We start from the raw sequence: 24,201 nt of genomic DNA, 5'->3' as shown, positions 1-24,201 counted from the left end.
CAATTTCTTCAGAAGAATGTGTAGAAGGAAACCAGTGAAAGGCAGCCTTTTTCTGTAGCCTTTTGTGATTAGAGATTGAATTTGCATTCCTGACAGCACGATACTAAACCGCTTATTAGAACCAGAAAGATGTCTTCTACACACAGCACTACATGTAACATGCACAGCGACCAGTGGTGGTTGCTGTGTACATTATACTGTCTAATTCTTAAAGGGACTCTGCACCACTCAGGGTGAGACCACTGCATATGCAGTGCAGATAAACATGGTGACAGATTGCTATGCAGAGAGCTTAATTGTATATCTGCTTACATAGTATGTCCATGGAGTATTTATGTGAAAAAGTGAGCTCTGTGCAACTTTAATTAGGGACTGCACATGTCCTACTCTCAGATGCACTGTATCCATGGGTTCTCCTCTGCAAAGGACTCTGGTTCAGCCATTTTGTTGCTCTTAGGGGCCACAGCTCAGGTCAACACTGTGCTATATGTGAAAACGGCATGTTGCCTGTTACTCCAGTGGTGACAGACGTGCAAAGTGGTCCCATACCGACTGCCGCTGCCTGTGAGAGAGGTTGCCAGTGTGTGCTCTATGTTGCCCCCCTAGTTTCCCCTCTCCGTGTGGCTTCCCTCCCACCCATTGTTTATATTTATCATACCATCTCAAATCAGCAAACATACAAAAAGAACACTTGCCTTATTTTCTACACATGCTTGTTGCACGCACCACACTACACACCGGACCACAAATGTGCTTTTTTTTATTTATTTTTTTAAAGTCATGGTGCACAGCTTAAATTATGTGTTACGAAATGGCTAGAACAATTGGCAAAACCAAATGGGTCTCAAAAGTGAGACCTATTGGATTTGCAATGCTTGTTAGAAGTTGCATCTATTAACTTTTTTGGTTTTAAGGAACCATTTATTTAACTATACAATATGGTAATGTTTTAAAAAATGTTTGAAGATGGCTGAAATTTCCTCCATCACAAGTTGCTCACATGCTTCATCATAGGAAACCCCTCCTCGCATAAGCTGACTCCTTCCAACCTAGGGTGCTCTGCTGAATAAAGAGGAGAACTTTGGGATTTGCGAGGCCAAGTAGGTGCACAGGTCAGGTCTGAAGAAACTTTGATTATCTACAACCTGCAGTGCCTCCCTGAGATGGAAATATATCTACTAGGATAGGATTCTAGTGGGAGAGGTGTGGCACAGTGGCCAGAGCGGTTGACTCCAAATCGTGTGTGCTCACGGTTTGATCCCCGGTGCTGGTGGCAGCTCAGCATCATGTGGCTCTGGGCAGTAGCTCACTTAATCTCCCTGACAGCCCCAAGCACCTTGAAACCTTAAGGTGTGATATGTTTGTGCTTTACAAATATGGATTATATTTATTATTTATTATTCTGACAGTTGCACTGGTTGTGTAGATGTATATTTTCCTACACTATTCTAACTAATGGACTTCACAATTTGTTTCTGTTTGATTGACCTCTGGCACCACTTACCGAGTGCTTAGTTGATAGAGGCAGTCCATACAGGGGCAGTTCCAATCCTGAAGAAAGCCCTCAGACCCACAATTGGACATTTTTCTGTGTCCTGAAACATGGGTTCCTCTTAGCAGGGTAGATTTAATGCCCTACAATTACTTTTTATACCTGCCATCTTGTGAACGCAATAAAGTAACGTGTCATCTAGAAGGTAGTTTTACTCTGATTTCCACTTGTCTGCACGCTCAGTTCGTTGCACAGAGTTTGAGCAACTGATAATAGGGTCCTAAAGTCACCACATTTAAGAGGCTACTGGTTATCATTTGTCGACAGTGAAGCTTCATTTAGATTGGCCAAGGGGCAGGATAGGCCGAAACTTGATACTTTTTCCTCACAATCGTTCTCCAGTCCTTTCTACAAAGTCAATGGATCTTCTGACCACTTACAAATCCCAGGAGAAGACCTCTAAATCAAGCCAAACTGCTTGAATTATTGCCACTTTGGGGAAGGAAAAGCCTGACTCCAGGATCTTGTTTCCAGGCTAGACTAGCTACAATATCCTTCTTTTACCATCACCTTGCTTCCATAAAGTTACAGAGGCATAATTTTTCCCTGAATCTCTTTCAATAGGGATACCACACTAAAACACTGTATTAGCTTTTAAAATTAATTAAACCCACCAGGGTTCTATGTAACTTCAAGATATTGTGGTAGTGGCAACCTGATGGCAATAGTTTTGTAAGACGATATACCTAATGATTTAAGTCATATACTTGTCCACTCCTGAAATAGTAGGTCTCCATATGTCACATTCCGGCACCAGGTGACATTGATTTCATGACGCAGCAGCCTACACTTAAAAATTTGATTCAAACTTCCACCAGTAGGATGAACCCAATTCCTTCGCCACAAATCCACCTGACAGAGCCAAAACGCAATGAGGCATTTAGAAAGCAGATGCTTCCTCTGCCAGTCTAGCTCTCCAAACAGTAAATGCCAGCCGTCTTTTTTTGTTGAGGTATATAGATTGTAGGAAGCCGGCTCTTTATGTAGTATATCAAAACGAGATATGCTGTGCAAAGAGTCCGTGTTTTTCCTTACGAGTGGATATGGCTTGCTCTAGTAATCCCAAACACTCTTTTAGGAGGTAATGTGGTCATGGAGCCTGAGGCTTATGAGAGAGGAGTGCAAGACCTTTGCAAATACACACAATAGTCAATAAATGCTGCAAACAACTCAATAAGAAGGATCCGCACAAATTTATGAAAATAACAGCTATCTTTATATATCTTTAGGCACCAGAATCAATAGGAGCAGGTAAGTATTTTTTTCACGTGAACTACTTTTGCATTTAAACAGTCAAGTTTTTTTTCGTAAGCTTGAATGTTATCCTCAGGGAGGAACAACAAATCGGACATTCAAGTTCTTTGTAGTAACTTACGAGACCATCCTCAGGACTTGAGGTGAATATGGGACAAGGTCCAAAGCAGCATCAACAGATCACCTTCAGTGGCACGAGGGTGGCCGGATGCAGGGGTGCCAAAGATCGTCAGTTGCCCAGTGTAAGTCAAAGGTGTTCGTTTTTTGTGAACAGATACTGCAGTGTTGGACTGGGAGCGCGTTGGAGCTCAAACATCTTTGGAACACTGGAGAGGCTATCCGTATATGGCAGACTCAGGGAAACCACCACAGAGGGAGCGAGTGCACGCCAGGGTTGGACGCCATATTTTATAGTGTCATAGCCGAGAGTATTTACCACCTTTTGCAGGTGACTGAACCACGTTGTACGGCAGCGATATTACTCCCCACAGCAGGGTACCGCTTGCCAGGAGCACGCACAGGAGCCTGAACTTTTTAAAGCCACGTTGGTTCCTTTACCCATGTCCTGATGAAGCCCGGAAGGAATGGGGGCTGAAACGCGTCAACAGTTTTGATGGAAGGAATCCACTTGAAAACAAGATTTATAATTCTGTTTCGAGGCACATTCAGTAAAATGTTTGTAGAGGTGTAGAAACCTCATGTGCAAATAGGATTACCTCACAGTGTAGCGCCTATATCGAGCGCGCAAACGCTGATTTATTGTAAAATATGTGGGTATAGGCAACAAAAAATTGGTTTGTTTGTCTATATATTTTTGTTATGCAGATGTCTATATGTGTAACTGTTTTTAATTCCCTTTCTGAAAAATAATTATTGATTTTTTTTCAAAGGATGTCTTTGTGGTATGTGTATTTTTTGAGTTGTTTTAAAAATTGGAATGGGACATTGTACTATTTATAGGGTCATTTGATGTTCCCTATGATCTAGTACGTTGATAGATATTTTTTCCTCCATACCAACTTTTTACACATTGTGTAGTTTCTTTGTCCAGGTACAGGAGGGTAATATGGGTAACCCCCGTTGATCTTGTATCAGGTTTGGACTGGGAGACAGTCAGATGGAATCAACAAGAGGGTTCAAGTCTTGCAGTACTAGGGGACACCAGTGGTCCTCTTCTCCTCGGGCCGGGGAAGTTGGTGCAGAGGGACTTTGTGGTAGCTGGGTTCTCGTCCGGGAGCACTTGCAGTTGAGGGAATCTGCATGCAGAGGCTGCAGGCGGCGTCCACAAGGGGTGAAACTAAGGCGGACTATGTCTCTGCATGACAGGGGACCACTCTGACACCGTTGGCCCATTCGACTTGGGTTGGGGGGCCCAGTTGAAGTGGTTCTTGGCGGCAATGTCACAGTCCAGCACCAGGGTTTGGCGGTTCCAGAGCCTCACAGCTCAGTCTTTGGTACTTGTAAGATGCAGGGGAACATCTCTGCTGTTCCTCGGGAGTTCCTGTGTCTTTGTGCTTGTACTCCTCCCAGTTCTTGCTTTCTCGGCTCTGCGGCGCCCCTTCTTTTGGTCGTCCGGATCCGATTCTCTGGTGCCATAGGCTCCCCTAAATGTTGAATTTAGGAACAATAGCGGGGTGTGCGATAGTAGCCAATGGGCTACCTACCCTTGTGGGTCACTATACCCCCTATATGACCACTTCCTGGGGAGGTGGTCATAACCTAGTCCCAGAATTGCTGATTTTGCCATCACCAAGATGGCTAACTTTGAAAAGTCGCCTCCACTTCGAGTAGCCCACCTTAGGGGTGGTTCTAGAATGCAGGTGGACACGCCTGTCGGACATGCTAATTTTTCCGCCTGTCCAGGTTCCAAATGGCTCTGGACAAAGGAGGTTGGCTTCTTCTCCTGTGAGAGAAACCAGATTTGCATAACAAAGGCAGTAGGCCCTTTGAAGCTTCCCTGACTTGGAATGGTAATCTGAAGGTCATCTTGTGGGAGGGGGTGCAACAAGCCCTCTTCCCGAGCAGGCTTAGTTTATAGCCCCGAGAGCAAAGGCTTGGGGGGTTAGAAACACGTCTCCTGTGTCAGGCCGGTGAAAACCAGTAAATCAGCACACCAGTAGATGGTAGATTTTCAGGGAACACCCCTAAGGTGCCCTCTGTGTGAATGTATTACTAAATCTGACACTGGCATCAGTGCAGGTTTATTAATGTGAGATGTTGGATACAAAACATCTCTATTTTCAGTGAAGCCATCAGCCTGGGGTATTCCCTTTCATCAGTGTCCAGCACATGCTTTAAAATGTTTTCCCTGATCACTAATGCTGGTAGAAAGGGAGCTGACCAGCACCATGGCATATTCGCTCAAGCAGTTATGCCCTCACATGAAGTATAGTGCACCCTGCCTGAGGGCAGGAAGGCCTGCATTAGGCAATGACTTAATTATACAGCATGCAGTGTTGGCAGGTATGACAGACAGGCTGTGTGCCATGTCTTGTTGTCACATCTGTCTGTACCAAGACACAGTGCCTGCGGTGGTAGTTTGCATGAGCTTGGCGATGGGTCCCATAGGGTCGCACAATTCGTGTTGCAGCCTTTAGGTATCCTCTTTAGTACCTCAGGCCTCCTGTACCATTTACTAAGTGCTTTCAGAGGATACTAAAGGTATGGCCAATTGGGTTAGCAGTTGCCCAGTTTTGGGAAAGAGATCTGGCACTGGGGACCTGGTTTGCAGGAAGCCAGTGTGCTTCCAGTCAAAATCACATCAATTACAAGGCAAGAAGTGGGGGTGACCATACCGAAAAAAAAGAGCACTTTCCTACAATAATGCTTCATAGGATATGGTTCCTGAGATTTTTCTGGCTGTTCCAGAGTAATTTCAGGCCAATTAGGCTAAACCACCCAGAATGATCAGGACGCCCCAAAGTGCACGCTCTGGACTGAACAATACTAACTGCTCGGGCAGAACACTTGGTACTAGTGTGGTGCTCAGGTGGCACGCTTGGATAAGATCCTCAGGCTTCTCTGGTGACCTACAAGCCTCTTCGGTGGATATGCCATTTGATGGATCGTGCCTGTTTGGCGAGAAAGATGATTCATCATTGGGGTGTATTAAAGAAAGCTGAGCCAGAGCATGCTCCCTTGGCTTTTAAAACCCCTGCAAAATGGTATTGTGAAAAACTTGTCCCGATTCAAGGCTACTCCAGGGTGTTGACATACTGGCAAAACCTGCTTCCCCTGCAATAGGCGCCCCTGTCCTGTTTGGGGCAGGGATCAAGCTGACAACATCCAGGCCACCAGTGGCAATCAACTTCTCAGTTCCCCCCCCCCGCTACTGTAACTGCCTCCAAACTGCCCCTGCAGCAACAGCCTCCAAAAACAACCACACTGTGGGAGCAGGATCAGATATTTCCTCCAAGGGTGGCAAAATGGAACATTTTACATGTGGTTCGACCAGTTCGTCAAACTAGGCTATGCCATTCCTTTTTGACCTGCTGCATCTTACACCTACAAGCAAAACATCTTTCAGAGGACTACTTTTCATCTTGCTCCAAGAAGCTCAGGGTCTTTCGGCAAAAAGGGCCCCGGCTCAGGAAATAGGGACTGCCTGTAATTCCCTCTATTTCCTTTTGCCAAAGGACTGGGGACTTTCTTTCGATTTTAGATCTCCTCCTCCTGAACACCTTGTGGAAGGATACATTCAAGATGCTCACAGTGACAGGAGTTCTGTCTGCCCTGGATCCAGGCAACTGGATAGTGGTTTTGGACCTGCTGGATTCTTACTTTCATGTACCCACACACCTGTGATACAAGCGGGTCCTAGAGCATTTTCAATTTGCCTTTAGCCTCACTAATGCTCCTCAGGTGTTTATGAAGGTAATGGCAGTGGTCGCAGCACACCTTCGGAGGTTGAGGATTCCAGTTTTCTCCTACCTTGACCACTGGCTATTGAAGGAGGTTTCCCCACAGTCAGTCCTAGACCATATCCAGAGGACGGCGAACCTCCGGATATCATTTGAGTTCACTATCCGTGTGCTGAAGCCACATCTGACTCCTTTGCAGAGGCGCCCTTTCATTGAAGCCATTCTGGATGTTGTGCAGTTTCAGGCCTTCACAACACCACAAGGCCCTACGTTTCGAGTATGATCTTAATGTTTCAGCCTCTGCCCTCGGTTGTACTGAAGTGTCTGGTCTTCTTGGCATCCTGCTAGTTGACTATGGTAGGTGGCATATGTGGACTCTGCAATGGAACTGGAAGTCTCAGAAGGCCCAGCACCAGTGGAACCTGTCTGATTCAATTTAGGTTTATGAGGGAACTATAAACGACCTGCATTGGTTGCTCAATTGGATTGGCAACAGGCCCATCTCTCAGCCTTCCCAGAATTGACAGATGTGACAAAAGCGTATCTTCTTTAATGGGCAGGTCTCTGGAAGAGAACTATGGCCCCAGTGGACACCTGTCTCCACATTAACCTCTTAAAGTTGTGGGCAATTTGCCTGGTGCTGAAAGCCTTCCTACCGTCCATCATAGGGAGGATGGCTCAGTTTCTCAGAGACAACACCAACACCATGTGGTGCTGCAGCATGCTGGGCGGGGTCAGGTCTTGTGCCAGGAGGCATTTCGTCCCTGGATCTGGCTTAAGAACCAGGGCATTCCCTTTTAAGGAACCACCTGACTGTATCTTTTTTTAATTCCAGGGCAAACAAACTAAGCCAGCGGCATCTGCAGATCATGAATGGCGGTTGCACTCCTATGCGGCACAGGCCATCCTCCAGCAATGGAGATGGCGCTGATATATTTTTTGCCCTCGCAGAGAACAACGCACAACGTTAAAACGTTTGTGTTCTGGACCCTCCAAGAAGGCTCTGTTTAGGGGTTGCATTCCAGATAGGGTGGAGCACGGAACTCCTGTACGCCTTTCTGCCGCTCCTGCCTGATTTCTGAAGAAAAGCAGAAATTACTCGACTCAAGTCATCATAGTGGATCTGGATTGGGTAAGGTGAGCATGGTAACCAAAACGTCTGGGGAATTAGCATCTGTCCTCCGATCAATCTGCTGCTTCTGTAGGACCTCCTGTCACAGCAACAGAGTAGGGGTTCTTAACCCAAACCAGCTGAATCTACTCCTCTGTGTGATGATTTAGCGGTGGCATTTGACCTTCATCCTGGGGTTGATAATGTCATCCTCACTGCTAGCCATCCTTCTATGAGATCTGTCTATTGCCGGAACTGGTACAAGTGTGTAGCTGAGTGTGGATCCTACAATACTAACCCGTTACAAGTCAGCCTGTTCGATGTTTTGTAATTTCTCTTATCCCTGGCCCAGCTAGGAGTAGCAGTGGGCACCATTAAAAGTTACTTGTTGGCCCTTTTGGCCATTTAAAATTTTCAAGACGCGCCGTAATTGTTCAAATCACCTGTTCTGAGGAGGTTTCTAAAATGTATGACTCATTTGTTTCCTGGCCCAAAATTTTGTGACACCACACCATACCACATTGGAATCTTAATTTCGGCTTCACTTTCCTTGTGTGCACGTCAGTCGAACCCATGCACAGCCGTCTATTACGTCTACTGACTCTGAAGACTGTTTATCTGGCTGCGGAGATATTGACTTTTGGCATGAGAACTCCTGGCTTTCCTGGTTCAGTCCCCTTATACCATCTTTTTCCCAGACAAAGTGGGGCTGAGGTGTGAATTCTTTTCAGATTGGGTAATCCATCACTCTCCCAATGTTGTTTGTTCTACCTCGCTCATCAAAAGAGTAGGAGAGACTTTATTGGCTAGACCCTAATATAACTTTAACCTTTTATATTGATCGCACCAAAGACCATCAGGTGAACGATCAGCTCTTTGTGGAATCTCTGGAACTGCGAAAGGCAAGGCAGTACAGAAAAGGACTTTGTCAATTTGAATAGTCTTTGCATAAAGATCTACTACATACTGGCCAAGAAGCATCCTCAAAAGGGGTTGTAGGCCTATTCCATCAGGGTCACTACCACTGTGCTGGCACGGAAAGTGCCTGTTTTTGACATCTATTCACAATAGGAGGGACGGGGGCTTGGTAGGTCCAGCATACATGTCCCTAAAAATAGTGGTGAAACAAGTAGTATGCAGTTTCTGAGAGGCATGGGCTGGAAGGGGGGGGGGAGGCCGGGGGGCGAGGGGGAGTGAGTAGGAAACTCCAGGTATGAAATGGGAGTGGGATAGCTCCTGTAAGGAGCAAGGGCCCTCACACACCCCGAGAGGTGTCATGCTTCATCATAGGGCAGCTCCTCATTGGGCCGCACTGCAATGCCCAACGGGCCCCGCAGGGGGGCTCTTTGCCGGAGGTCTTCTCAGTTTGCCACCGTAAAGCACAAAAAGTGGGGGCGGGGCTTGTGTAAGATGAGTAGAAGTGGGAGAAAAATGTGCGTCTAAAAATAGCTATGGGTGTCCAAAAATAACTTTATCCGTTGGATACCGATGCTATGGTTAAAAACAACCGACTATAAAAGTCGTGGCTGGCGAGGAAAATTTAAACCTGCTACAGCTCAAAGTGATCTGTGAATAGTGGAAATGGTCAAATGGTCGACATGTTTAATGCCCAAGATATCCAGTAGGATTAATGGCATTTCATCCGGACTGGGGGATCCTCATCAACTCTGAAGGGGACGGTCGGAAGGTGTACTAAGAGATTCCGTGCCCTATGATCAGGACTTGTCATAATCCAAGATGCAAGTGGAAGTGAGTGTAAAAAGCCATGTATCTTCTGGCAAAAACCTAGAAGGGGATGTGGTTAGACCCTAACCTTGACGTCCAAGACACTCACACACTGGCGAGGGCGAACAACTTGCTGCACAAGGACTCCCGTCTTCCGTGCAGGTGTTGGCCCACCCCTTCCAGCCCATTCCTCTCAGGAACTGCATACTACTTGTTTCACCACAGTTTTTGACATCTATAAGGCTGCGACATGGATGTCTGTACACATGTTCATGAAGCACTACTGTCTTGGTAGGCAGGTCAGAAGGGAAGGAGTTTTCACCGTTCAGTCCTGCAGGACTTTTGGTTATGAGCCATTGAACAGACCCACCACCATGCGAGGTACTGCTTTGGTAGCTATACTAAAGGTGATGAATCTGCGGTGAGAAGTATCCATCAGAAGAACAAGTTACTTATATTTAGGTAACGCTTTTTCTGGAGTATACTGTATTTAACCACAGATTCATCACTGCTTTCTCTCCTCCTCGTTCCATAGAATGGTCTCTCTTTCTGTCTAAAAAGATTTCAACTTCGAGATCTGCACACTTTACATTTGATTATTTTTGCACTCCGCTTCAGAGAGCTCGGATAGAGTGCAGAAAGTAACTGACGTCGAGGCACAGGGCTGGTGCTTATATGCGGCTTCATCATCACTTCTGGGTGTAACCGAGTTAATGCGAGCCCCATGGCACCATCTTCTGGCGCATGGGAGCAATGTTGTTAAATCTTCCAGATCCAGTCTGGTGTCTGAGGATATTCTAAGTGTGAGGAATCTGTGTTGAGACAGAGTACCCACCAGAAAGAGCTTTTAACTAGATGGTAATTAACTTGTTCTACTGGTAGAATACCTCTCCAAATGCCTTGACCAGGAGAGTGAGCAAGTAATTAATGATCCTGATTGGTATTGATCAGCAGCAAAGAATAGGACCTCCAGTTTTCTCAGTATTCATTCTTTATTAAACGGGTGATGCTTCTGAAGAGCATCCAATTTTCTCCATAACTTAATAGGAGTTAGAGCCAAAAATACTAAGTCCTCAGCAAAAAGAAATCTGCCCACATCTCTAGTACCTATTTTGGATGTTTTTGAGCTAGACGTGTTGATAGACATTGGTAAATCAGCTACAAATGGTCAATAAGGCTGGCATTGATAGATGTTGTTGTAGCCCTTTCTTACTAGACTGCCTTCCTAGTGAGTCTAACATTCCTTGAACTCTCAAGCTGCGCAAGTTGTTGAAATGCAGTAATTGGATAATTGCTAATCGAGTTAACATATTCTTCAACATACCCTTCTCCACCGAAACCAAGGCTGCTTTGAAGTCCACGAAACAGAAATAGATAAGCCATTTGTTTATTGCCCTCCGGCTGACCTCTCATCCCAGAAAACGGTGTTCAGTAGTGGAAAACGCCGTTCAAAATCCCTTTGCTACATATGCATTAGTGAAAACGAGTAAATCCCACTACTAAAGCCACAATAATATTGAATTAGCAATTAAGTCTGTTAGCGACATGGCAATAAGATGTTGAGCTAGACTGAAGTGCTTTATTAACTAGCATTTTAATTGTCCTTTTACAAGACTCAGACTGCCCCATTCTGCAACACCCACTTTTGAAAAGGGGCTTAATTGGTCTGCCCATTATCCTAGAATACACCAAACAATTGTGAAAATGTGGCCTACCGGCTAGAGCGGTCTCATGTAAAGCACAAGGATACCTTCGGGTCTAGTTTGCGCTATATAAAACGCCCCAAAAAATATAAAAATACCTCGGTGGACCCACCATGAGATTCAGCTCTATCATTGTGCACATTATGTTCTGCACAGTAGTGGACTTCGTCAACATCTCAAGAATTGAAAAGATGGAAGGGAGGGTAATTATGCACCATGGTAGATTTCTGAGAAATGCATAATGCACTCTTCCTCAAGTATCATACGTTCCATTGTTGTATACTATATATGTACACCATCATCTAACCCATTAGGCAATTTATTGTATAATTCATCAATTGCTCATTTTTTTACACAACTGTTTTTTCGAATTCTTGTTTAGCTTGGGTGTAGTTAGTTTTATACCTTTTGCATTTCGCCATCTATTTGTATTCATTGGTAAGTCTGTATTTACCCAATTATGCATATGTTGCTTCAATTTGCAACATTCTTATTAAACCAGCCTCTTCCCTAGATGATTACTGAAGATTTTGTCTCATAAAGACGCTCAAAACTCATGGGCTCTCCTTACTAATCAGTCCTTCGTGCATTAATTGTGGATTTGATTTATCAAATGTTTCAAAGTCATTCACATACACTAGCAAAAGATATGTTTTGTCTCACATCAACATCATAAACAATCTGTGAATTTTTTATTGGATTTTGTTTTGTGTGTTTGCAGTTACAACGGTTAAACCTGAGCTTGGAAAAATTATGTATGAAGATTACAGACAGGTAAGTTATTAAATGAACGATACATGTGTTAACAGTTCAAATAAATCACCATTCCTATAGACCTACTACAACACTAAACAAAAACGCTAGCGAGTGGAATTCCTCAACCTAATAACACCTAGACGGCTGTCAGTTATAATTTGCAGGAAACACCCATATTGTTTTATTTAATGCATGTGTTTTGTATGTCATTTACTAGAATAATGGTCCAGCTAACCATTTGTGAATGAAAAGATGGTAAGCAAGGAACATAATTTCAAATTCTAAAATAGAACGGTGGTACAGAAAATACAAATGTGTCCTTTAGTTAGACATGTAGTGTGAAAAGAGCGGTGTTTAGGTTCTTCCTGCTTAGGTTCTAAGTCTGCAAGGCCCTCTTGATTGCCTACAAGAATCTTCAATATGTGCATTCATTCTCTATAGATAGCAAGCATTTTTTAAATAGACAATGCCAGGACACTATACCCTTCCATGCTAGTATCCGTTAGAAAGAGAAGAGCAGATGGAGGTGAGGACGAAAGGTAAGAAAGAGGCTAGAGAAATAAATAAAGAAGAATGCTGGGGAATGAAGGCCAGAATGGAATGTAGGGTAATAAAGAAGGTGTAAAATGTAGGAAGAGAAGGGAAGAAATGTAGGAAAGAAAAAAACATTGATATGAATGGATTAGAGGAAGCGGAGAAATGTAGAAGGATGAAGAAAGTAAGATGGTAGTGGAGGGACTGAACAAAGAATAAGAAGGAATACAGGTTTGGAAATGAGATCAGAACAAGAATAGGAAAAATGTGGCTTAGTGGCGAAGTGCCCACTGTTTAATCTAATTTCTAATTTAATCTTGACTTCTCAAACCAACTATTTCTTCCGCAAATTAGATAAATCTCTGTCTTGTGTACATAACAGACCATTCGTGCACAGAAAATATGGATGTGTGGATGGAAATTTCCTGAACCAGATTCACAGAAACATGACTGTGAACATTTAAACTTTGAGTTTGGATTTGGGGATGTCCGCAGTCACAATTTTAGGGGCAGGAGTAAGAAAGTGGGTGATTCAGACAGGGAAACAAGGAAGGGCTTGCAATATTTTGTAAACGGATTTAAGTTTCTGCAGATCTGTGACTCTTGGTGGTGATGAATCAACACTGATACTATTCTCCATTGGAAGTGGTGTTGATCAAGAAAGATTTCCCAAGTTTATATTCTTCACTCATTCATGGTCCATTTGGTCACTTGGATGGGACTTAAATCTGTGGACCTCTGACCTCAGGAAGAGAGATTGGTATCGATATATTCCGCAAAGCTCATTACACGCCTGATCCGGGAGGACATCAGAAATGTGTCCTAAAGGTGTGGCAGAAGCAAAACTCTGCCATAATTGTCCCTCCGCGAATCTAAGGCAGTGTGGAGCACCATCAGAAGACAGTTTGTGTGTTACTGCCTCGCCAGGTATGCACATCATTAATTGATGAACATTGAACAGAGGAAATGGACGTCCATCATCTTCCTTCTTCTATAGCCGATTCAGGTGATTTGATAGGATTAAGGTGCTCAGAGAAAGACCACACACAATCCCTATGTCCTAGTTTTTGAACTGCGGTGCTCCGAGAGGGAATATACATCCAACTCCCTCAATCCTAGGATTGGTAAACAAAATATATCGCTTTGAGGCATACTCAACTTAATAAACTTGAGTACAATGTAAAGTCAATACACATAAATGTTTTTTTCTCTGTTAGATGATTTGTTTTTTGGCCAGTTGGCCTCTTCTCTTTAGATGCTTTAGCCAACCTGTGTTTCGTCATCTTAAGGGAGTATCCCCATAACTTCATGACTGCTGTAAGCCTCAAAATTGTTTCTTAGCCACTTCTCACTTCTTGTTGTAATTCCGACCCGAAAAGATCATGGCGTGATTCACCCCTCCAACCATACACGTATGTGTGGCAAAATAAAATGCACATGCAACCAATGTCCATTATAAGTTCTTTGCGGCCCTATCAAAATCCATATGAGAGCGGGAAAGACCTCTCTAAGAGTGTCTAAATTGTCCGAGTGAATCACGCCACAAGCTTTCCAGGTCGGAATTACAACCAGAAGTTAGAATTGGCTAAGAAACTATTTTGAGCTTACAGCCCTGATGAAGTCATGGGGATACTTCCTTAAGACGACGAAACACGTGATGGCTAAAGCATGGGTGGGTCACGAAAAATAAATCATCTAACAGAGAAAAAAACATTTGTATTAACTTTACATCGTACTCACAAGTTTATTGAGTTGCGTGTGCCTCAAAGTGATATATCTTCCTTCTTCTATTTAGGAATTGGAGTTCATGGATGTAATTTACCAGAATTTCTGTTAGAATTCCGTGTAAACGGTGTCAACTCATGGTAGATGCCTTCTTGTCCATTTCCAACTTGCTTGAGAATGTGAAAAGACAAGTACAGGATTCACCACGTTTTCCGTCTAACTTGCTGGTGATATTGCAGGCATTCATTACTTCAACATTTCAATCAGTCATGAGCTTCAGGGCATCTCAGCATGGAATAACCATTCTGCACTCATCATACTTCACTTCTGAGACCCTACATACATTTCTTGACCTGCTAATTTGATAACATGGTTACCATTATTTTCTCAGAGGACTTCCTCACTCTGCTATCAGAACAATAAGTTCCATGTTGGCTGTGGGTCAACCTTGTGAGTCTTTACTAAAGTCATGGACGCAGTTGCAGCCTACCTGTGTTGCAAGTGTAGAAGTAGCTGCTGCTTTTTTTGACAACTGGTTGGAGAAAACCTCTTACACTTACAATGCTACTCACTCCTTAGATCATGTGACACCTCTCCTTTACAAATGGAACTTGCTTATCAAGGAGGCAAAGTGCAGCTGAGCACTGCCCGGGGCATAAGACCTTAGAAGAGCTTGGTCCAGCCACTAGGGGCCTGATAGAACTGCCTGAAATTCTGTTAAGTGTGGAGGAGCTCACTCTTCAGACAAGCCTTCAACCAGGTAGATGGGAGATGAATCTCTCCCTCCATTTACAGCCAGGAAAGGGCAGACGGTTCAGTACCTTTTCTTCATTTCATCAGCCAGCTTAAGAAAGTGGTCATACTAAGGCTCCAGTAGTAGACTAAGATTACAGCGTCCATGATACCCATCATAATCCTAACTCTTCAGTTCCCCTCCATGCTAGAATTGTAAATGGTGGCTGGAAAGAGAACATGCTAGCATCTTGACATTAGCATTGAGATACAAGTGTTCTGTCATTACAAAATTGATGTTTCACATCAGCAAACCGAGAGGGAAGCATTAGCTGCCTCTGAAGGCTCGCTGTGGAACTTTGAACGCGTTTGCTCGACAATTACATATTTGTACGGGAACCACAGGCTGATTGTTTCCAGCTGTTGGACTTGGCCCTTTTGCAGGGTCATCCCTGAACTTTTTGCTTTCTTCCTATGTTTTCTCTGACCTGTTGTTGGCTGTTTTATGACTGGGCACTTTACCACTGCTGATCAGTGCTAAAGTGCATATGCTCTCCCTATGGTAAATTAATGTATGGATTAGTGACTCCATGATTGGCTGGTTTGGTTTACCTGTCAGACCCTAGTACAGTGCACCAGGAGTGGCCAGGGCTGGTAATCCAAATGCTGCTGGGGGGCCTGCAGCACTGGTTGTGCCACCCACAAAAGCAGCCTGTTGAAGTGTGTCTAAGGCTTGCCATTGCAGAGCCTGTGGGCAGTCTGGTACTGCCATGCTGACTCGGCAAGTGCACCCACTTGCCAGTCCCTAAACCTTCCCTTTTCTTCATATCAGACACCCCTATGGTAGGCCCAAGGGCAGTGTGCATTGTAAGTAGAAGGTAGGACAAGCCCTGATGTGTGTGGCATGTCCTAATAGTGAATTACAGCCATTTTCGTTTTTCACTATTGCAAGACTACCTGTTCCCCATAGGCCAGAATGGGCAGTTTGATTATTACATTCTATAATCCTAACTGACTCAGGGAAAATGGTAGAAATTCAAATTTAGTATGCCTGAACTCAGAATGATAAAATACATCTTTTAGTGAAGTTGGTTTTAACATTCTGTGTTTGAAAATACCACTTTTAGAAAGTAGGTGTTTTCTTGTCTAACCCTCCAAACCTGCCTCTGCTAGACTGTGTATTCCTTGTCTGGAGTTTGAGTGACAGGGCTGGGGGACTCCAGGAGACAGGGTGAGTCAGCACAGGGCTGAATAGAGAGATCTGCATGTAGATGGGTGGGAGGAGTTGCACCTGGGACCTGAATAGTGCTCTGCCTTCCCTCCACAATGCTGGCTCCACCTCCTGTGGTGCGTCTGATGTCTCTACCCTGCACTCTGAAAGGAAAGAAGGAGTCATGTAAACAAAGTGCTCATGGACTGACCAGAACTGGGTTGGATTAGGCAAAGGCCTCTCTGCCTTCAGAGAACAAAGAGAAACTGGGTATAAATATTGGGACCCAAACCGAAGATCTTTAGATAACTTTGGGAACAAGAAAAAACCTTTGCTGGAGTGGAACCAGAAGGCACTGAGGAGAGACTATCCGTAAGCTGAAGTGCTGCTTGAGGGATTGGCCTGCAATGGTTGCCTGACTGCCAAAGAAAGGAGAAAGGACTTTGTGTGCATTTTCATTCAACTTGTAAAGGATCTCCAAGGGCCTGGAAAAGAGCTTGCCTCCTGCTGAAGTCTCAGGGACAACAGACTTCAACCACCAGCTCCCCAAGAGTCCTTTAGAAGTGCCTGTAGCTGTATTTGGGCCTTCTGAGGCACTGCGTGTCGCTAGGAGCTGGAAGCGCGACTCAAGAAGAAGAAGCGTGTCGCAGCCACTTCCGTCGCATCACGGATGTTGCCGCTGTAGCTGTCGCATTGCACCGCATCACGAGAAGCGTCTCGCAACGAAGAAGAAGCGTGTCGCAGCGGCTGCCGTCGCATCCAGGAACAAGGGTGTCGCAGCTGTCACATAGAGCAGAAGCGTCTCGCATCGTCGGAGAAGAGTGTCGCCTCCAAAGCCGCTGTCGTCTCATCACGGAACAAGGGTGTCGCCGCTGACGCATCGAGTTGAGACTTCTCGCAACATCGGAGAAGCATGCCGCATCAAGAAGATGACATCTTTATTTCTTTGCACCAAACTTCCATCGCATCATCATCGTTGCAACACTTTCGTTGCCCTGCGTGTTGCATCTTAAGGTACATTGACTCAAAATGTCGCATTTAAGATCTAAAGAGAACTAAACCAATTCTACCATTTTTAAGTAACAGTATTGTGGATTTCTGTCGTTTATGGTCTTGTGTTAAATCTATATAAAGAATTCTTATTTTTGATATACAACTTGTGTGGTGTCCATCTGTAATGGTGTCACTTGATTACTGTATGTGTTCACAAATGCTTTACACACTGCCTCTGAGATAAGCCTGTCTGCTCGTGCCAAGCTGCCAAGGGGGTGAGCAGGGGTTATTTTAGGAGTGTACCCCCTTACCCTGAATAGAGGCAAGGGTCCCTATTTGTCACAAGTGCATACCTGTGCCAACTAGAGACCTCCAAATCTAACACCAGCCATTCAGTGAAGATGCATAGCTGGTTGACTCGTGCATCACCCCAGAGGAAACCTAACAATTACACTGACTATCTGACCCTTCATGCATCCACCATTAGACCTGTTTGTCACTAGGGAATATGCAATGTGTTACATGCTTCCATTATGCTTGGGAGACGTCCCCTTATCTGTGGGGTGTGCTCCTTCTAAATTTGGGCCACACATTTCTGTAGGCTCTTCCACCAAAAATAAACAATGTGGGGGATGGATAGAATTTTTGAACTAATCATAACCCACCCTGATTGGCATTCCATAGTTTTTACTTGCTGTACAGGTAAGCACAAGTTCGATACGGAGTCTGTGTCGCGATCGGAGGCTCCGATTATACTTCTCATTTCTTTACTACTTAAACACAGCAGCCAATGCGAGAAAAAGTTCTCATAACACTACATTACCCATAAGCACCAATATGTCACATGAAGAACCATAGAGTGTAGCCCTATATCGGCTCCCACAAAGGTGCCAATGTCCTCTTCATTTGCTGCTCCACAGCCAGTTAAGTGCTACGTTCACTATACCAACTTAATTGTTGTCTTATTCATATTTAATCTCAGTGATTTATGCTGTTACTGCCTTAGTGCGATCAGGTTATTCGGTTTGTATGACTGCTTTGTGCTGGAACCTTTACATGACTATCGCGTAGATGCTGCCCATGCCAAGGCTTTGAGCGCGACTTATCAGACAAGGCTTAAACAGATGCGGGAGCAGCTCATCTTCTGCTCTTTAATCCCTTACCTTTGTGAGAGCTCCCTGAGACGTCCATAATCTATCTTCCTTAGCTGGGCTGTACAATATTCATAGGCTCTGCATAGAATGGTTGCTAGCAAGCCCTCCCTCCACCCTATATCAATATTTGGCTTGCTTGAGATTGTCCCACTCCCCCTATACTTTGCTCCAGAGTGGGGTTTTCTTCCCTTTACAGTTGGATCCTTGGTCCTAATAGGTGTGGGCTTGTAGCTGCTTTGCAGTTTTTGGCACCATGGCAGCATTTTATTACGAAGAATATTGTGACGAAGATCCCTCTCGGTCTTTGGAGCAGGACCTCGTTAATGCACTGGATGTAGGGGTGCAACACTCCATTAATAAATCCCTGGTAAGAGCCATAGAGCCTTTGAAACATCATTGTTGCAGCTATGCCCAACAGCAGGGCTGGCTTCCCACCCCTAGCATGCAACCTAGACCTGTTGGGGAAAGGTCACAAACACCCCCACGCTGCAGACTTTGTCAAGTTGGCCAAGACCATGTCCAGTGACCACAACTATAACCTCCCTCCTCTTGAAACGGTGTCCACAGTAGCCTTCCACGAGGATGATGGGGATTCTTTATCTTGCCATACGTCAGACCAGGACAAGGCCCCTAGACCGTCTAAACGCTCAAAAAAGGAGCGTCATGTGGACCCCCTTTCTCAACCCAAGCTGCTCACATTTGAAACGGCAGAGATCATACACCCCAACTCCACTGCCTGGTTATCCCCTCAAGAGGTGACAGATTAGTCCAATCCCACTTCGACAGGCTCTTGACAAAGATGTAAGAGCGAGGCTGCGTTCAGAGTGCCCGAAACCTGACCTGCTGAGTAAGGTGGCGGAGACACCAGAAGTGGACCCCACCATGGTAACCCATCTGAAGAAATATGCTGGAGACCCTAAAAAGGGCATAGATAGGGCATGGCGGTTGTGCCAAGATAAGCTTTTAGACATGGCAGGTCCTCTAACTAAGATATTGGAACTGGGCTTTAAAGCTAAAGAATCTGCCTTTGCTATTGACCCAGAGGAGCTAATAGGACGGGCTTAACTGGCTATATGCCAGCTTTGAAACGCAAACTGTGCGATGTCCAGCTAAAGGTGTCGCTCCATTCTTTTAAAGCTGGATCCTAAACTGTCAGATCTTTCTTCATCAGAATCTGGTCCCTAGCTCGGGGCCTATTATTTGGACAACCTTTTCTCAAGGAGCACACCACTTTGTCGCTACATTTAATGGGCTTGATAAAGTGCCGGGGTCTCTAATACGTGCCTTATGTCCGGTTTTTGGCAGGGCCGGACGATTCAGAGGGTGGTCGTTTGCCAAGGGGTACAATCCAGGTGCCCCAGGAGGTCAATACCACCAGAAATGCAGGGGCTACAGGACCTCAATAATAACAACTCATCCTTTGACCCAACCTGACGCTCCAAGAATCGCTTCAGAAAAGGCAGATATGGAGGAAACCAGGGCGGTAATCAGCATGCGGATCCTCAGGTGAGACTGAGCCTATGTTCAGAAGTGTTATGGGGCAGGATTCAGTCCTTTCTGCAGGCGCACCATCTCACAAGATGCTTGGGTACTAGAAACAGTTCAGGGATACAAGTTGGAACTGTACAGTCCCCTCCCCCCCCCCCCTTCCCCCGGCCCGGTCAGGTTTCCCCTCCCACACAGATGTATTTTTCCCAACAAGAGCAGGATTGTATCTCCGCTGAGATACTATCTCTTTTGAAGAAAGGGGGCATAGTCACCACAGATCCTCACTGCAGGGGGTTTACCAGCAGTATCTTCTTGGTCGAGAAGAAAGGGGGCGGATCCAGACTGGTCTTAAACCTCAGGGACTTCAATGGATGGGTAGTCTATCGACATTTCAAGATGGAGGGCATCAATCTTCTTTGCGACCTTCTCTGAGACGGAGATTGGATGGTCCGTTTGGACCTGAAGGACGCGTATCTTCCGTTCCCATCGTTTTCTGCAGTTCCACTGGCAAGGAGTCTTCTACGAATGCAAGGTTCTCCCCTTCAAGCTTTCATTGGCACCATGGTGCTTCATGAAGCTCCTTCATTCAGTGGTAGAATCCTTGAGGGCTCTGGGAGTATGTCTAATTATCTACCTGTATGACATCCTAATCTTGGCCCGTTGCCCGCATCTACTAATAACCCACCTCGACTGGTCAGTCAGTCTTCTGCAGAACCTGGGGTTCATTGTGAACTCTCTGAAATCGTTCCGAACTCTGACACAGTCGATAGAGTTTCTAGGGTTTCAGATAGATTCCAGTCTGTGCCAGCCACTCCTCCCTACACAGAAGGTCAGATCGATCAAGAGAGTTGAGATTGATTCTGAATAAGCAGTTTGTATCATCAAGATCAGTAGCCCGGGTGGTTTGCTGGCCTCTTCAATACAAGCTATTTTCCCTGGTCCCCTTCACTATCGGGCTCTTCAGAGGCTAAAAATCAGCATGTCCAGAAAGGCCTTAGCTATGCAGAACAGATTCCCCTCTCAGAGGAGGCGAAGTTGGAGGTGTTGTGGTAGCTAGACCACGTAGATGCATGGAACGGCAGGGCCATCTTCGGTTCCATTCCAGAAGTAGTGATCGAGTCAGATGCGAGCCGTTGGGGTTGGGGTTGGGGAGCGGGAGCCCGTTGCGGACAGATCTCCACCGGGGGTCGTTGGTGCCAGGAAGAACTGTCTTTACATATCAACTGTCTGGGGCTCCTAGTGGGCTCTTTTGCGATTCGCAGTCTTTCCCCACGGACGACAGACTGTTGTATCCTGCTCCAGATGGACAACGTGTCAGCGGTGCGATATGTGAACAAGCTGGGAGGGGCGAGGTCCCGGGTACTAGCGGAGATTGCCAAAGATTTTTGCCACTTATGCCTACCACACCTAATTTCTGTTGTGGCGGAATGCCTTCCAGGTTGCAATAACACCGTGGCAGATTGGCAATCTCGATACCTACAACATTTCAGCAACTGGAGACTACACCCTCGTATTTTCTGGACACTGAACCGACTTTGGGGTCCCTGTCATCTGGATCTGTTTGCTTAATGGCTCAACAGGCAAATCTCAGCCTTTTTCAGCTGGCTTCCGGATCCGGAGGCGATTGCCACGGACGCTTTTTCTCCAGATTTGGCCAACAACTCTGTGTTATGCGTTTCCCCCATTTATGATGATTCCCAGGGTGTTGGCGCAGACCTGTCAGCAATGGGCGGAGTTAATATTGATTACTCTACTTTGGATGGATCAGGCAGGGTTCCCAGTTCTTCTGTAAATGTCGTGTGCATCCCCGATCCTCCTGACACATCGGTGGAACTTGTTGCTGGACCCTCAGGGATCTCCACATCCGATGATAAGGCAACTCTCTCTGGTAGCTTGGCGGGTTTCTGGGACAGATGGAATGTCCCTGGCCTTTCAAAGTATGCTAACAGATTTATCAGTGAGGCCTGGTCAGCTAATACCCACAAGCGATACTCAGCTTGGAAACAATGGTGTGGCTGGTGCAGTGAATGGCAAGTCAATCCCTTTAACGTGCATTTCTCTTTGATTGTCAACTTTTTATCCTCCATTGCTCCATCTGGAATGACTTACAAGAAAGTAAACAATTTCCTGTTAGCCATATCGGCAGGCCATGAGCCGGTGGAGGGTAAACCGGTAGGAGAACATCCCTTGGTGTGCAAGTTGCTTAGAGGCATCTGTATGATCAGGCTCCCTTGCCCTAAGTATTCGGTTTTATGGGACTTGTCCATTGTTTTGAGATTTTTGGAGTCATGGCTCTCCAATAAGTACTTATCGAGGAAACCGCTATCTGCCAAATTGACCATGTTGCTGTGTCTGATTTCATGTAAACAAGTGTTAGATGTCTGTGCTTTGGATTTAGCAGGACTTAGGTTTTCCCCACAAAGGGGTTACCTTTGCCATTACGAAAAGAGCTAAATGCAATACCGCTGCGGCATTATATCCAGTTTTCCCAGATAATCCTAAGCTGTGTGTGGTGCAATGCCTAAAGGCGTACAAGGTGATTACTGCCGAATTTCATTCAGGCATGAAGGGTCGGTGGTTGATTGCGCTACAAAAGCTGTTCTGCCCAGTGACCCCAGCCACCCTGTCAGGATGGGTGCGTTGTCTCATGGGCGAAGCAGGCATTGATGTGTCTAAGTTTAGAGCCCATTTGGCTCGAGGAGGGGGGTGGGCTGTGGCCTCAAAATCTTTCACCTTGGGGGTCAGCCTTGCTTCTTATTGTCAAGATGCTGACTTAAGTATTGAGACCAGAGTTACAGCTTTTCCCTTTATAATTTCAAGCGCAGATAACAAGTAAAGGGTGGTGAACCAGAGCTTTGCGACACGCTCATTCTGCGGTTGGCAGGGATAATACGTCTTCCCTACTCTGGGCAGTTACCAGACTTCGCTTAGTTCCAGCGCAAGATCGATAATTGTGCCTCGTTGGGGCTGAGTTGTTTCCTCGTCAGGTTCCCTGGTGAAAGCTGGATCTAAGTTATCAAGCTTCTTGTTTGAAATGACTTAACTGTTGGATTGTTACTCCAAGAAAGAGGACACTGGCACCTTTGTTGGAGCTTATATAGGGCTACACTGTTTAGTTCGTCATCTGACATATTGCTGCTTATGAGTAATGTAGTGTTATGAAAACGTTTTCTCTCATTGGCTGCTGTGTTTAAGTAGTAAAGAAATTAGAAGCATAATCGTCGCCTCCGTGTCCTTAATAGAATTTAAAAATTTTGTCACGAATGTTTGCAGATTTTTAACTCTTGCACTCCTAGTTTCAAGACCCTTTTGTTCTGATGGTCCTTCGTCCAACTCTCCATTTGTGTCCGTAATAAGAAGTTTGGGGAAAGCAGCATAAGGTGGTTGCGCCTAGGCACATGAATAGCCACCGTCGTGCTGTAAAAAGTGTTCTGGTCTCCTCTCACACTGGTGTGGTCGCAGCATGTCTGAAAAATGTGGGAAATTGGATTAAGAATAGCTGACACTTTTGATAGTTTTATTCACAGTTTAACAAGTCTAAAATGTATGCCATGCTGTCTCATGTTTAAAAGTGTTGTTAACAAAGTATCGTCCCATAAACCATATTTTGTAATCATTATCTTAGAAGTGTTATCTCCAAACTGACTGAAAAGAGTTAAAAATAATTTGCATGCTTGTTTGTCTATCTTTTGTTAGGTAACGGTAGCCGATCTCCCAGGTTTGATCGAAGGTGCGCATATTAACAAAGGAATGGGGCATAAATTCCTCAAGCATATAGAAAGAACAAAGCAGCTTCTTTTTGTGGTAAGATAACATGATAAATTGATATTATGTGCTGCCTCTTTTCAATAATTATGCTTGATTAAAGGGTTTGTAGCATCCTTCTGTGGAAAATTAAAACGGTTGTTTTTCTTCCTTTAACCCTTCGCCGCGGCGGGAATTCCGCCGCAGCGCTGGGGGGTGCGGGGGGGCAGCGCGACGGCGCTGTGCTCATGACGGAGCCGCTCCGTCATGAGCCACGGTTGAGCTGTGCTCATGACGGAACGGTTCCGTCATGACTCCGCCCATTTGCGTTGTCCCCCCGCACAGGCGGGGAAACAGCGCCGCGTAGGCGGAGCGGCCGCCAACGGCCGTAACATGACGGAACCGTTCCGTCATGAGCACACGGCAACCGTGGCTCATGACGGAGCGGCTCCGTCATGAGCGGGGAAGGGGTTAAGGATGGTATAATGCATGGAATTCAGCAATCCCTGCATTAAAATGCATCTCTAATTTCTTTATAATCAGCTACTTTTAATGAGCACAGTCGGCTATTATTAAGAAATAACGTCAGAACTCCAATATACTAACTTATTAGAGTCGAGTTCTGATGTCACAGTCCCTGCTGCCTGAGCCAGCAGCGGA

At 45.3% G+C, this 24,201-nt stretch overlaps 1 protein-coding gene across 3 annotated transcripts in view; it reads left to right on the top strand.

Annotated features, from left to right (window-relative positions):
- The window catches only part of GTPBP10 (GTP binding protein 10), a 148,481-nt gene that overhangs the window by 89,167 nt on the left and 35,113 nt on the right, over positions 1-24,201 (top strand). For all 3 annotated transcript variants that reach the window (XM_085631345.1, XM_085631344.1, XM_085631343.1), the window contains 2 exons: positions 11,927-11,979; positions 23,494-23,601. In XM_085631345.1, coding sequence (XP_085487471.1) covers positions 11,927-11,979; positions 23,494-23,601 — 161 coding nt within the window. The remainder of the gene's footprint in view (positions 1-11,926; positions 11,980-23,493; positions 23,602-24,201) is intronic.

The sequence above is a fragment of the Triturus cristatus genome, chromosome 10 (assembly GCF_964204655.1).
Source record: "Triturus cristatus chromosome 10, aTriCri1.1, whole genome shotgun sequence".
Lineage (NCBI taxonomy): Eukaryota > Metazoa > Chordata > Amphibia > Caudata > Salamandridae > Triturus > Triturus cristatus.
The sequence above is the reverse complement of the archived record's forward strand: the minus strand, read 5'-3'. Positions and strand labels throughout refer to the sequence as shown.